Source organism: Rhinoraja longicauda, chromosome 35, assembly GCF_053455715.1.
Source record: "Rhinoraja longicauda isolate Sanriku21f chromosome 35, sRhiLon1.1, whole genome shotgun sequence".
Classification (NCBI taxonomy): Eukaryota; Metazoa; Chordata; class Chondrichthyes; order Rajiformes; family Arhynchobatidae; genus Rhinoraja; species Rhinoraja longicauda.
In genome coordinates, this window is record NC_135987.1 from 11,944,179 (window position 1) to 11,958,030 (window position 13,852).

General features: G+C 42.6%; 1 protein-coding gene across 1 annotated transcript in view; it reads right to left on the reverse strand.

Annotated features, from left to right (window-relative positions):
• Positions 1–1,058: 1,058 nt before the first annotated feature.
• Positions 1,059–13,852, reverse strand: part of prkg2l (protein kinase cGMP-dependent 2, like) — a 43,115-nt gene continuing 30,321 nt past the window's right edge. Inside the window, exons 15-19 of the mRNA XM_078428264.1 lie at positions 9,373–9,536; positions 9,172–9,294; positions 8,192–8,254; positions 4,382–4,448; positions 1,059–1,253 (exon numbers count right to left, since the gene is read on the reverse strand). Of these exons, the coding sequence (XP_078284390.1) occupies positions 1,158–1,253; positions 4,382–4,448; positions 8,192–8,254; positions 9,172–9,294; positions 9,373–9,536 (513 nt within the window). The 3' untranslated portion in view covers positions 1,059–1,157. The remainder of the gene's footprint in view (positions 1,254–4,381; positions 4,449–8,191; positions 8,255–9,171; positions 9,295–9,372; positions 9,537–13,852) is intronic.

A 13,852-nucleotide genomic window follows, 5' to 3' on the forward strand; every position in this document is an offset into this window, starting at 1 on the left:
AACTTTGCAGTAGTAACCCTGACAATCTGTCTACTCTGCCTCCCAGGCTTATTAAATTTTGAAAAGATCGATTGTCATTGATATTAAATGTTATTTAATTATAACTTAATAAACCACGAATACTGTCAAACACACTCAGGCACTGGAAAACAAATTTGATCTGTGGAGTCTACATCCCTTAGAATAATTACTTCTAGAAATTTCAGAATATTTATAGAAGCTGAAATTATTTTTGTTACATTTATTTTAAAAATTCCAGAATAAGTACACACTGCATTCTTTATTTCTTGCTTTGTAAAAGGTTTAAAAAATGATGTTATTAATGAGTACTCTTTCATTCCTTGCTTTATCTCTGAGAGATGTCTTCAGTTTAATTAGTAGTTCGACCGGCTTGAGGGAACTGTACAGCAGGAAAACAGGTCTTTCCTTGAACTGATGCCCAGCAGCAATCAAAGCCAGAAAAAGGGAGGTTCTTTAAAGGAAAGGGCTAAATTTTCCTGAGGAACATTTACCAAAGTCACCACTGGCTGCAAATCATAGCCCTGCATTTCTTTCATATTAATATTTCTCATTGTAATGCATTGTAATTTCCACGGTGGATTATGATTATGCCAGTGTTTTGTTTATTTTGTTCTTGTCTGTTTTGTTCTTGTCTGTAAATGTGAGCACAGATCTTTTGACAAAGCAATACATTGTAGGCATTTTCTCTGGAGTTTAATTACTAGGCTGTTGGAGATTAGGTTTGCAAATGCAATCAAATTGACAATCACCTGCCCCATAACCATTGCTAGCTTTGCATTTTCTTTTTATAGTTAATGCTCTCCAAAGGATCAGCTAAATGGCACTAGTGGCTTTCTTCAATTTTTGACAGAATGTGCACTGACTGAGAGTGTCTTAAATAGATCGCCGGAATTACATATGATTCCAAGCTCCCATGGTTCCAAAACTCCTCACCACCAGGCACTATCTCGCAGGTTTAGCGCAGTTACACAGGCTTTCAACCATCAAGGCACATTCAGACTGAATATACCAATTAGATTGGAAATGAGATGGTTCTAATTGTTTAAGAAAGCTTGTTGCGGAACAATGATCTTGTTCCCACTTATCCAAGATTCCTGAGGTTTTCAGTCTTCATCCTCAGCTGCGGAAGCCAATGCTCAAAAGTCCTCATCCCAGCCTGAGAACTCATCTGGAGGCACTTCATTGTTACGGCAGAAGCTATCAAAGTGGCTGTGATCTGTTGGTCCTTGCAACTTAAAGCAAGAAGAAATCATAAGATTAAAGAGAAATGGTGTAAGAAGGAACTGCAGATGCTGGTTTACACTGAATGCTGGAGTAACTCAGCGGGTCAGGCAGCATCTCTGGAGAAAAGGAATAGGCGACATTTCGGGTGGAGACTCTTCATCAGACTGAGCGTTAGGGAGGGGGACACAAGGTATCTAGTGTCTAAAGATACCTCTACCGTCCCCCTCCCTGACTCAGTTTGATGAAGGATCTCGACCCGAAACGTCACCCATTCCTTTTCTCCAGAGATGCTGCCTGACCCACTAAGTTACTCCAGCATTTTGTGTCTATCAAAAGAGAATTGGGGTTACGCAGTTTATGTTCTTAGGGCAGATTACACAAGGGAGGGAGAGGTGGAGGTCGGGGGGGGGGGGGGGGGAATGTTGTAATTCCATGAATATAGGGTACATCTGTTCAATGATATAAGGATTTACATATTTGTCAGGGGTGCAGGTGGAGGCAGATATGATAATGGTGTTTAAGGGGATTTTAGGTAGATAACCTGTCACTATCTCTGGCTACGGTCCCCAAGTGCCCGAAGTCGGCTACCATAGTGCCGGAGCCGAAAAAAGCAAAGGTCACCAACCTGAACGACTACCGTCCGGTTGCCCTAACTCCTATAGTCATGAAGTGCTTTGAAAGGCTGGTCCTCTCACACATCAAATCCAGCATCCCTGACTCACTGGACCCACATCAATTTCCATACAGGGCAAATAGATCCACAGAGGACGCCATCTCTCTGGCTCTTCACACTGTCCTGACTCACCTGGAGAGACAGGGCACGTACGTGAGGATGCTATTCATTGACTATATCTCTGCCTCAAGCTCATCACCAAACTCCACCAAGCTCATCGTTATGCGACTGGATCCTGGACTTCCTGCTGGAGCGACTGCAGGCAGTGAGAATGGGCCCGCACCTGTCCTCCACTATCACTCTGAGTACCGGCACACCTCAGGGCTGTGTTCTGAGCCCCATGCTCTACTCCCTCTTCACACACGACTGTGTTCCTGCATTCGACACCAACACCATTGTCAAGTTTGCAGACGACACAACGATGATCGGGCTGATCACCAACGGTGATGAAACAAACTGGCGGACTTGTGCTCTGATAACAACCTGTCCCTAATACCACCAAGACCAAGGAGCTGATCATCAACTTCCGTAGGTCACACAACGGGGAATACGCCACGATCTTTATCTTTATCTCTATCAACGGGGACAGTGTGGAGAGAGTGTCCAGCTTCAAGTTTCTGGGCACTCACATTTCGGAGGACCTAACATGGTCCAATAACACTGCTGCGCTGGTCAAGAAGGCACAGCAACGACTGTTCTACCTAAGAACACTGAAGAAGTCTGGTCTACCCCAACAGCTGCTGACGACATTCTACCGCTGCACCATAGAGAGCATCCTAACATGGCATCCCTGTGTGGTACCTCAGCTGCAAGGAGGCAGAGAGGAAAGCTCTTCAGCGGGTAGTCCATAGCTCAGAGGACCATCGGAACACAGCTACCAGCCTTGGAGGGCATCTACAACACACGATGCCTCAGAAAAGCCACCAGCATCCACAAAGACTCTTCACACCCCTACAATAGTCTGTTCGAACTTCTACCATCGGGCAGACGATACAAGATCTTCTACGCCCGCACCTCCAGACTTAGGAACAGCTTCATCCCCAGGGCCATAGCTTCTATGAAGCGGTCCTGCTGAGCTGGATGGTCACATCGCACAGTGAACCGGCACAGACCTGCTTGCACTTTATTCTGTTTTAAAACTGTTACAATTTGTTTCATTGGGTTGCTTAAATTAATACTGACTAGCTAATTAAATTATTGCATCGTATGGGAGGCGCATTCCCAATCTCGTTGTACCCCTGTACAATGACAATAAAGATATATTGTATTGTATTGTATTGTATAAATGGATGCGTAGGAATGGAGGGATATGGATCATGTGTAGGCAGATGGGATTATATTCATTTGGCTTCATGTTCAGCACAGACATTGTGGGCCGTAGGACCTAATGCTCTGCTGTACGCTTCTCTATTCTGTGTTATATGTTTTAGATAAAATATCATTGCAGGTTGTGGAACTAGTATTACCTGTGTCTGCTCTTTAACAAAAAAGCAATCCAATTAGATGCACTTCCACCCAGCCCTGTAAAAAATTCCCTTCATGTGTCTATCACCTGGGGTGCTTGTACATCAGTCACTGAAAGTAAGGATGCAGGTACAGGAGGCAGTGAAGAAAGCCAATGGCATGTTGGCCTTCATTGCAAGAGGATTTGAGTTTAGGAGCAAGGGGGTCAGACTCCAGTTGTATAGGGCCCTGGTGAGACTGCACCCGGAGTATTGTGTGCAATTGTGGTCTCCTGATTTGAGGAAGGACATTATTGCCATTGAGGGAGTGCAGCGTAGGTTCACCAGGTTAATTCCCGGGATGACGGGACTTACATTTGATGAAAGAATGGGTCGACTGGGTTTGTATTCACTGTAATTTAGAAGGTTGAGAGGGGATCTTATAGAAACATATAAAATTCTTAGAGGATTGGACAGGATATATGCAGGAAAAATGTTCCCAATGTTGGGGGAGTCCAGAACCAGGGGTGACAGTTTAAGAATTAGGGGTAGGCCATTTAGAACTGAGATGAGAAAAACTTTTTCACCCAGAGAGTTGTGATTTTGTGGAATTCTCTGCCACAGAAGGCAGTGGAGGCCAATTCACTAGATGTTTTCAAGAGAGAGCTTGATTGAGCTCTAAGGGCTGAGGGAATCAAGGGATATGGGGTAAAATCCAGAACAGGGTACTGATTTTGGATGATCAGCCATGATCATATTGAATGGCGGTGCTGGCTTGAAGGACCGAATAGCCTACTCCTGCACCTATTTTCTATGTTTCTACACTTTAAACTTCCCACGTTAATCCTACCTCTCTACATCTTCTTATTTCAGAATCTTGAACTACCGGGAGAAATCCTCTTCCAATTAAATAATGGTGCCTTTGTGCGCAGTAAGTCCATGATTCTACAATAGCTTCCCATGATGTCTGGGTGTCTAGGTATTGTTATGGAAGCATGTTAAACAATATTAACATTGTTACCTCTCTTTTAAGCAAGGACTTCATTTTCCGAGTCCGTAGACCCTCCCAGTCAAAGCCTTGAAACCACCTGAAAACAAAGTGATAGGAAAGCACAAAGGGTTTTATATCATAGAAGAGATAATTTATTCCCTTTGCAGTAACTATCAATTAAAGAGTGATATCTCAAGGATCACTGAGGTTTGTGCATATTAACAAGCATGACAATGATTTGTCCCATTGAATATGAAAGCTATAATGCTTTTATAAAGGAGAAAGTATCTAGTTTTCACCTTGATCTTTCCTGCTTATCATGTGTTAATGAAGCACTGCCACTCCTGAAAGATCTCCATGTGTTTTGTGCCGTGAATTATTTTGGACAGCGATAGTGATTGTTTTGTGTTCCCCACTGGGAGATACAAAATGATACGATACGATAAAATTTTATTCATGCCCGGAGGGAAATTGGTCTGTCGACAGTCACAACATACAAGGTACACAAAAACTTGAAATTAAAAGTGAAAACAAAAAGAAAAAAGCGAGTGACTATTGGCTGGATGCCGTGTGCACAGCACCTTCACCGGAACAAATGACCAAACAAACACTGACTTATCCCCTGAGCAGAGGATTCTAAAGCTAAAGCCCCCCCCCCACACCAGGCCCCCCTTTGTTCTCACAGCGACCCCCCCCCCCACGCTGGGTCCCCATTGTCTTCCCCTCCCACCGCCACCAAGGCTCCCATTGCTGCCGAGGCCCACGTTGCCGCTGTCGATCTTAATTCCTTTCAAAAGGGCCACAGCGGAATGAAAGGGAGCTGAAGGGCAGCCATTCACCCCCTCACCAAACCTCCATGTTGGACATCCGCAAATTACGTGTGTGTGTGGCCTGCCATTTGCCAGCCCTCAACTGCTGAAGAGCCTTGTTTATTCTCACACCTTTCTATCTCTCTCTTGGGGGCCTTCGGGTTTTGTAGTTGGATTTGGGCTGGGACATGGTTGCCATGATTTTGTCCTCCCTGGTTCAAGAAGTTGTTGTGGAAAGATGGACACCTATTAACATTGTGCCATTGTTTAAGAGGGAGGAAAGGGACAAACCAAGTAATTACACTCTCATCATATGGATGTTTACTTGAGGAGTTGTGACCTGCAGGTCTATGTACCTCGTGATGAAAGTCTGATCATGATGGTAAACCATTATTAACATTAAACAAAATGGGCCAAATAACTTGCACTCTGTTTCCACCATTCTACCTCAGTAAGAAGTTTCAGATAACCTCATGTTATTGACTACATGATAACAGGCTTTGATCTAAATTGTCCACATTGGTATTTGTGCTCGAAAACTCTTGGATAATACTTATTTTCTCTCATTCCATTAATATATGTCTTTTTCTCCGTCTTCTATTCATCCACCTCTACCGTAATGTAACTATCCAATACATTTCAGTCATTCCCTCTGAGAGCAAGTTTCACATTCACAACAGAGGAGACTGAAGGGAGACTTCATTGAAGTTTGAAAAATTATGATAAGTCCAGATAAAATAATTGGGAAGGACTTATGTTCTTGAGCTGCAAAGTCAAAAACCAGGGGGGCATAGAGTTAAAATATTTGGTAGAAGTATGAGTTGGCTGATCAGAAAAAAACTATTTTTAAGCAACAGATGATTGGGGTATGGAACTCCATCCAAGGCCACAAGAAATTGCAGAGAGTTGTGGGTGTCGCCCAGTCCATCAGGCTAACTTCCCTTCCATTGACTCCATTTACACATCACGCTGCCTCGCCAAGGCCACCAGCATAATCAAGGACCAGCCTCTTCCGGTCACCCCCTCTTCTTCCCTCTTCTTCCCTCTCCCATCAGGCTAGAGGTACAGAAGTCCAAAAACGCATACTTCCAGATATAGGGACAGTTTCTTCCCAGCTGTTACCAGGTAATTGAATGATCCTCTCATCAGCTCGAGTGCGGTCCTGACCTCCAATCAACATCATTGGAGACCTTTGAACTGTCTTTAATCGGACTTTATCTTGCACTAAATGTTATACCCTTTATCCTTTATCTGTGCACTGTGGACAGCTTGATTGTAATCATGAATAGTCTTTTCTTTGACTAGATAGCACCCAAACAAAAGCTTTTCACTGTACCTCGGTGCACGAAACTAAACTAAAACTGAACTAAACTAAACTAAAGTGTAGCAGAGGCAATACCCTCATCACCCTTCAATGTGTACGTGAGAGATTATGATATGTAGTCTTTGTACATGTACCTTATGCTGATAGGCGTGGTTATTTATGGTGGTTCACTTGTTGACTGGCGAGCACAGAATGGGCAAAATAGCTGAATTCAGTCATAAATTTTATACATTTCCACCATTGTATTTGAGGAAGAAGTTTCAGGTAACCTCCTCTTATTGGTCACAAGGTAACAGGCTTTATTCCAAATTGTCCACGTTGGTATTTGTGCTCTGCAGCCCAATACAAGAATTATTTTCTCCTCACCCATCAATATCCGTTTTATTCTTCCTCATCTATTTCTCTGGTTCCCCCTTCGGATATCTGTTCATTTCACCTGAATCACTTCCTCTCTGGTCAAAGATTTTCTGGAATTCTCCATCAGAATATAATGACCTAGGTTATATTATTGACTGCATCACAGGAGTCAATTTAATATAGCAGTGAATTTTCATGGTTGTCTGAGCTTGTTGCGGAATAAAAGGGTTTGCTCCTATTTATTCCCCGGGCACATTGTATATATATAAATTGGTCAATTAACCAAGTTTCTGTTGCCATCCTTGCTTATTAGCCACACATTGCTGTTGAATGGGAAAACTGCTGGTTGTGGGAGTTTTGACATATCAACAGACCAAGGGTCTTATTGGATCCTGAGAGGAACCTTCTGATATATCTCCTGCTGAAGCCAGGAATATATTGACTGGGGTTGTGGCATGCACCCATCAAATCAATCCATTGGAACAGGAGAAGGTCACTTAGTCCTTTGGGCCTATTCCAACATTGACTGTGTGGCAAATCAAATTCCTTGTATGTTTCTACGTACTTGGCTAATAAATTAATTACAATACAATACAAATTGAATGAGATATTGGCTGACCTTCAAATTCACTGACGTTTAATGATTTACCTGACAAGCATTTTAAATAGACAATAGACAATAGGTGCAGGAGTAGGCCATTCGGCCCTTTGAGCCAGCACCGCCATTCACTGTGATCATGGCTGATCATCCACAATCAGTACCCCATTCCTGCCTTCTCCCCATATCCCTTGACTCCGCTATCATTAAGAGCTCTATCTAACTCTCTCTGGAAAGCATCTAGAGAATCGGCCTCCACTGCCTTCTGAGGCAGAGAATTCCACAGATTCACAACTCTCTGGGTGAAAAAGGTTTTCCTCATCTCCGTTCTAAATGGCCTACCCCTTATTCTTAAACTGTGGCCCCTGGTTCTGGACTCCCCCAACATCGGGAACATGTTTCCTGCCTCTAGCGGGTCCAATCCCTAAATAATCTTAGGGATAAGATCCCCTCTCATCCTAAATTCCAGTATATACAAGCCCAGTCGCTCCATTCTTTCAACATATGACAGTACCGCCATCCCGGAAATTAACCTTGTGAACCTACGCTGCACTCCCTCAATAGCAAGAACGTCCTTCCTCAAATTTGGAGACCAAAACTGCACAAATAATTCAATCAAAGCCTTAAACAACATACTGAGGGAAGGAGGTCCAGAGTTACACCATGTAGTGTGTAAAGCTATGCTTTCAGACATTATCTTACACAATCTGGTCTAATTTCCCGCTTGGTATGTCGATGGTTTGCTCACTTACTTCTGTTTCCGAATGTCATTTATTCCGTTCTTCTTGTTTCCCAGCCTTTCTGTAGGATTAACTCTGCACAATTATTAAATAGCCACAGTTAGTAAAAACTGTTTCGTGTTTTTCAATTCCTTCACCAAACACATTCATACTTAGCAATATTTAAATAGCAATGGTCTTCCCCGATCAAAGATAATATGCTTTGCCTGCCCGGCCTTTCTCCCCTCCCCATTTCACCACAATCAATCTAAAGTCGGGTCCTGACCCGACACATTTCATATTCTCCAAAAAATCCACCAAATTTGTCAAACTTCTCTTTCACATTTTCATGTTGACTCTGTCCAATCCAATTAGTATTTTCCATGTACCCTGCTACCACTGTCTTGATAATAGATTCCATGATTTCCCCATCAACTGTTATGTGCCTAGTTTATCTGTTCATTTCTCTCCCTACTTCCTAAAATAGTGGTGTTATATTTGTCACCTTCCCATTCATGTGAACCATTCTAGAATCCAAGGAACATTGGAAGATGACCACCATAGCATCCGTGATATCTACAGACAACTCCTTCTGAACCTTGTGTAGGAAAGAACTGCAGATGCTGGTTTAAATCGAAGGTAGACACAAAATGCTGGAGTAACTCAGTGGGACAGGCAGCATCTCTGGAGAGAAGGAATGGGTGACGTTTCGGGTCGAGACCATTCTTCAGACTCTTCTGAACCTTACTATGCAGTTCATTGGGTCCTGGAGATTTCTCATCTTTCATTCCCATTAATTTCCTCAATGCTTTTTTATTGACAAGCTAATTTCTTTGAGCTCCTCATTCATGTCAGACCTGCTGTTCTCCAATATTGCAGGATTTCCATGCCCTCATCTGCGGTGACTGATTAACAGAACAATCGTTTGACTTAAAGGGTACTATCAGAGCTGACATGACTTTGGTGCTTTCATCCTGTGCCCAGATATTATAAACGTAAATCACATTTCTTACTTGCACAGTCTCCTGATCAGATCTGCTGGACGATTAGGGATCCGTTTTGGAAAATCCACTTGCTCCATTCCCTTCAAAATCATATTGTAAATTTGAATTGCATCAGGACCAGTAAATGGAGGACTGGGGAGACAGAAAAGTGTGAGTGTACCTGATGTGAATGTGCCCTGTATGATTTAAACTTACTGCTTCAATGCTTACTTTCCAGTCAGAAGCTCATAGACCAGGATTCCCAGAGACCAATAGTCTGCACCATAGTCATGGCCCTTGTTCATGATAATCTCCGGAGCAACATACTCAGGGGTTCCACAGAAGGTCCAGGTCTTCTTGCCCAGGCCAATCCGCTTAGCAAAACCAAAATCAGCCTGAAAGACAGGGGTTGGGGTAATCACATATGTAATGAGTTACCGATTGGCGTATATGAAGCCACTTCCAATATACAATGGAGGAAACAAAGTGCTGAAGTAACTCAACGGGTCATGTGTCATCTCTGGAGAACATGGATAGGTGATGTTTCAGGTCTGGACCCAGGAAGAAGGATCCTCACCAATAATGTCATCTATCCATGTTTTCCAGAAGTGCTGCTTGACCTGCTGAGTTACTCCAGCACTATGTGTCCTTGGTGTAAATCAACATCTGCAGTTATAATAATAATAATAATAATAATAAACATTTATTTTATATAGCGCTTTTCCAAATGCTCAAAGACGCTTTACAAAAACAGTCAAGACATAAAAACAAACAAACGAACTGTCCTGACGGAGAAGCGGCATACAAGTAGCGCCAGATGCTTGTATACATTGGCTTGGTTTAGCTTGTGGTTCCTCAAAAGTGTTCTGAGACAGAAATATCGGGGTTGACGGTGCACTCCAGGTCTTGTGTTTTCCTGCACTATCACCAGAGCATTCGTGGAAGCATTTACAGGGCTTGGGTTATTTAGAACGTCAAGCATCCTTTGGTGTTGATTGAAAAGTTGTTTTGGAGGCTTTGATATGATAAACTATTCGGGCCTCTGATGTTTTTGAACGAATCATTTATGGCCAATCTTTAACTTAACTCTATCTACACTCCTTGATTCTTTAACCGTTTGAAATCTCAACAAATTGAAATATAACAATTCCTTCATTAACCAATATTAACTCCAAAAATACATGAAGTTGGTTGTTCATTCCATTACTTTTACTGGGAACTTGCTGTTGACATGATAATTTGAACAATCCCTTGTTTAAGCAAAAGGGACGTATCTGCAAGGAAGTTGGGAAATAGGTTAGGGTTGATCACTGTTTTTTAGTTTAACACATAGAAAGGAGAATTCAGACCAACACTCGAGAAGGGCTGCATTTCTTAACGTCCTAATGGGAAAAGGTGCTATGTGAGTTAGACTTCAGAGCCCATCAAAACATCTGCAGATGTTGGAAATGTCAAATAAAAAGAAATTTGCCGCATCATGCAATGTCTCAGTCTGATGAAGGAATCTAGACCTGAAATATTAATTGTTTCTCTTTCCACAGATGCTGCCTGACCCACTGAGTGTTTTTAGTTTTCTGTTTTTTTATTTCAGATTCAGCCCAATCATTTCAGTGTCAATATTATATTCACCCATTGGGGGTCAAACGATGCAAATGCAAACTAGAATAGTATCTCATGTTGCTCGAAGCTGCCTACATACAAATGATACACACACTGAATTTTCTGATTTCAGGTAACCCAATCCTCCTGTGTCCCTTTTCTCCCACCAGTTCATTAAGGTTCTACCTCCCTTTGTTAACCTTTTCCACCCCGCCCTGTTCATTATCTAGACATTCCAGCCCCTCCCTGATCCCGCCTGCCTGTACACCACTTATCTCATGGTATCTTTCCCTTGGTTCATCTTTCATGTCTCATTCACCTCCTGGTTTTATGTGCACATCATTCCTTCCTTATCTGATTCCATCCATCACCCGTCAGCCTCTGTCTTGACTTTCCCTTCATCCTCCTGACGTCATCTGATGAAGTAATGTATTTTTCTTTGGTTTCTGTCTATCACTCTTGTCTCAGCATTCACCCCGATCCCCCACCCATCTGCTCATCATCCATTCCCCTCATCTGGCTTCTTATTTCACCTCCAAGCCTCTATCTCACCCCTCCTCCCCATCTCTATCTGTAGCTCATTTCCCTCTCAGTCCTGATGCAGGTTCTTAACCCAAAACGTTGACCATTCCTTTGCATCTAGTGATGCTGCCTGACCCTCTGAGTTTTTCCAGCAATTTTATTGGCCTATCTCCATCTCTCCACCGTATTATACCAAAATTATGTAGACTGGCACAGCACAGGTGGCCATTCATCCCTTTATGCTGATGCTATCTCTTCAAAAGAGCTATCAAAATAATTGTACACTTTCCCTGCAGCACTGCAATTGTTTCCTTCATGAGTGTTTATCCAATTCACCTTCTGAAAGATTCTGTTGAAACAGTTGCCTCCTCAGTCAGTACATTCCTATTTGTAATAACTTGCTGCATTCAAAGCTACAGTATGCTTCCTCCTCGTTTCCCTATTCTTTTCGCCAATGATTTGAAATGCATGTCTCATGATTGTTGACCTTTGTTCCACAGGAAACAGATTAGTTTTATCATGATTTAGAAACAAATGCTTATTAGAGATTAAAAAATAACTTTTGCACATTGCGCAGTTTTTTAATGCACTCGCTGCATTTTCTGGGTGAAGAAAGGTTCTGTGTTTCTCTTAAAACGAGGTTAAGGACTTTCATTTAAAAAAATTCTCCAGTCAGCTCACTGCCCACACAGTTTTTGTCAGTGGAAAGCTTTGATCGACTACTCCTGAATTAATGCCTCTCCAAAGCATGGGGTGAATCCAGCATTCAAACTCAAAACATTAGTAAGTTTAATACTGATGCTGGGTGTTAGAGCGTCAGCGAGACTGGGCAGCTTGGATGTAGTCGGACCCCCGGGAAGAGCAGAATGAGAGTTCCTGGATGGGATCCATCAGCTTAGTTTGACACCATTAAAAACAGACCCCCACCAGGAGTCCATTCAAGCCACAAAGTAACTCAACAGTTCAGGCAGCATCTCTGGAAAATATGGATAGGTGACATTTTGGAATGGGACCCTTCCCCGAAACATCACCTTGTTCTCCAGAGATGCTGCCTGACCCGCTTAGTTACTCCAGAACATTGTGTCCTTTTTCGGTACACCAGGTTCTGCAGTTCCTTGTGTCTCCAGGGGTCAATTTATTCAAAGCAATGAAAGTTTCATTTAAATAGCACCTTTCTCATCCCTTTATAACCAATTGACTGGTAGCTGATGTCATTGTAATTCAAGGCGATCATGGTTGCACAGCAAGATCACGTACCCAACAGTTTGATGATAACCATTGAGTATAAGAGTCAGAAAGTCATGGTGCATCTTTGTAGGATTTTGGTATGGTTGCATTCAGAGTATTGCATGTAATGCTGGTGACCCAACCCAGGAAGGATGCGAGGCTTTGGAAAGAGTGCAGAGGAGGTTTATCAGAAAGATGTCTGAATTAAGGGGAATTAGTCACAGGGGGAGGTTGAACAGACTTAGATTATTTCCTCTGGAATGCTGGAGGTTGAGGGGGGGGGGGGTCTGATAGAAGTATATAAAATTATGAGAGGCAAAGATAGCAGAGATGGTCAGTCATTGTAAATTTCCCCGGTGGGGGACGAATAAAGGAATATATTATTATTTTTCCCAAGATAGAAACATCAAATGCTCGAGGGCACGGCCTTAAGGTGAGAAGGCCAAAATGTAAAGGAGATGTGTGGGACAAGTATTTTAACACACAGAGTGTGAGTGCCTGGATCACACTGCTTGGGGTGGTGTGGAGGCAGATATAATATTGGCTTTTTAGTGATTTTTGGATTGGCACATGGATATGCAGGGAATGGAGAGATATGCATTATGTGCAGGCAGAGAGACTTGGTCTTGACATCATGCTCAGTGCAGACATTGAGGGCCAAAGGGCATGTTCCAGTGCTGTACTGTTCTATGTTCTGTGTTCTAACCAGTTCATCTTTTTTAGAAATTTAGCCGATTGTAAATATTGACCAGACCACTTGGTACATCTTCCATTCTCTTCTTCACAATAGGACCATTGATTGTTTTTATCAATGCCTGACAAGGCAGACTGCTAATTTATTTAACAACCAAGTAAATGGTGATACTTTGAACAGTCCAGCGCTCTAATGCCATCCAGAAATGTTGTACCTGATATAAACCCATATATTTAATGGGAAGCTAAATAATAATACAGGGCATAAAGGAACAGGAGGATATGTTGATTCTGTGAGATACACAAATATAAACGAGGGCAAGTTGAGATGAGTGACCTGTTTCCATGTTATAACTCTGCTGCTAAGTCTTATATCAGTACTACTTGCAGGAAAGATATTGCCAAGCTTGAAAGGGTTCAGAAAAGATTTACGAGGATGTTGCCAGAATTAGAGGGTGTGAGCTATCGAAAGAGGTTGTGTAGGCTGGGTCTCTATTCCATGGAGCGCAGGAGGATGAGGGGTGATCTTTTAAAGGTGTACAAAATCATGAGAGGAATAGATCGGGTAGATGCACAGGAGTCTCTTGCCCAGAGAAGGGGAATCAAGGACCAGAGGACATAGGTTCAAGGTGAAGGGGAAAAGAATAAATAGGAATCCGAGGGGTACCTT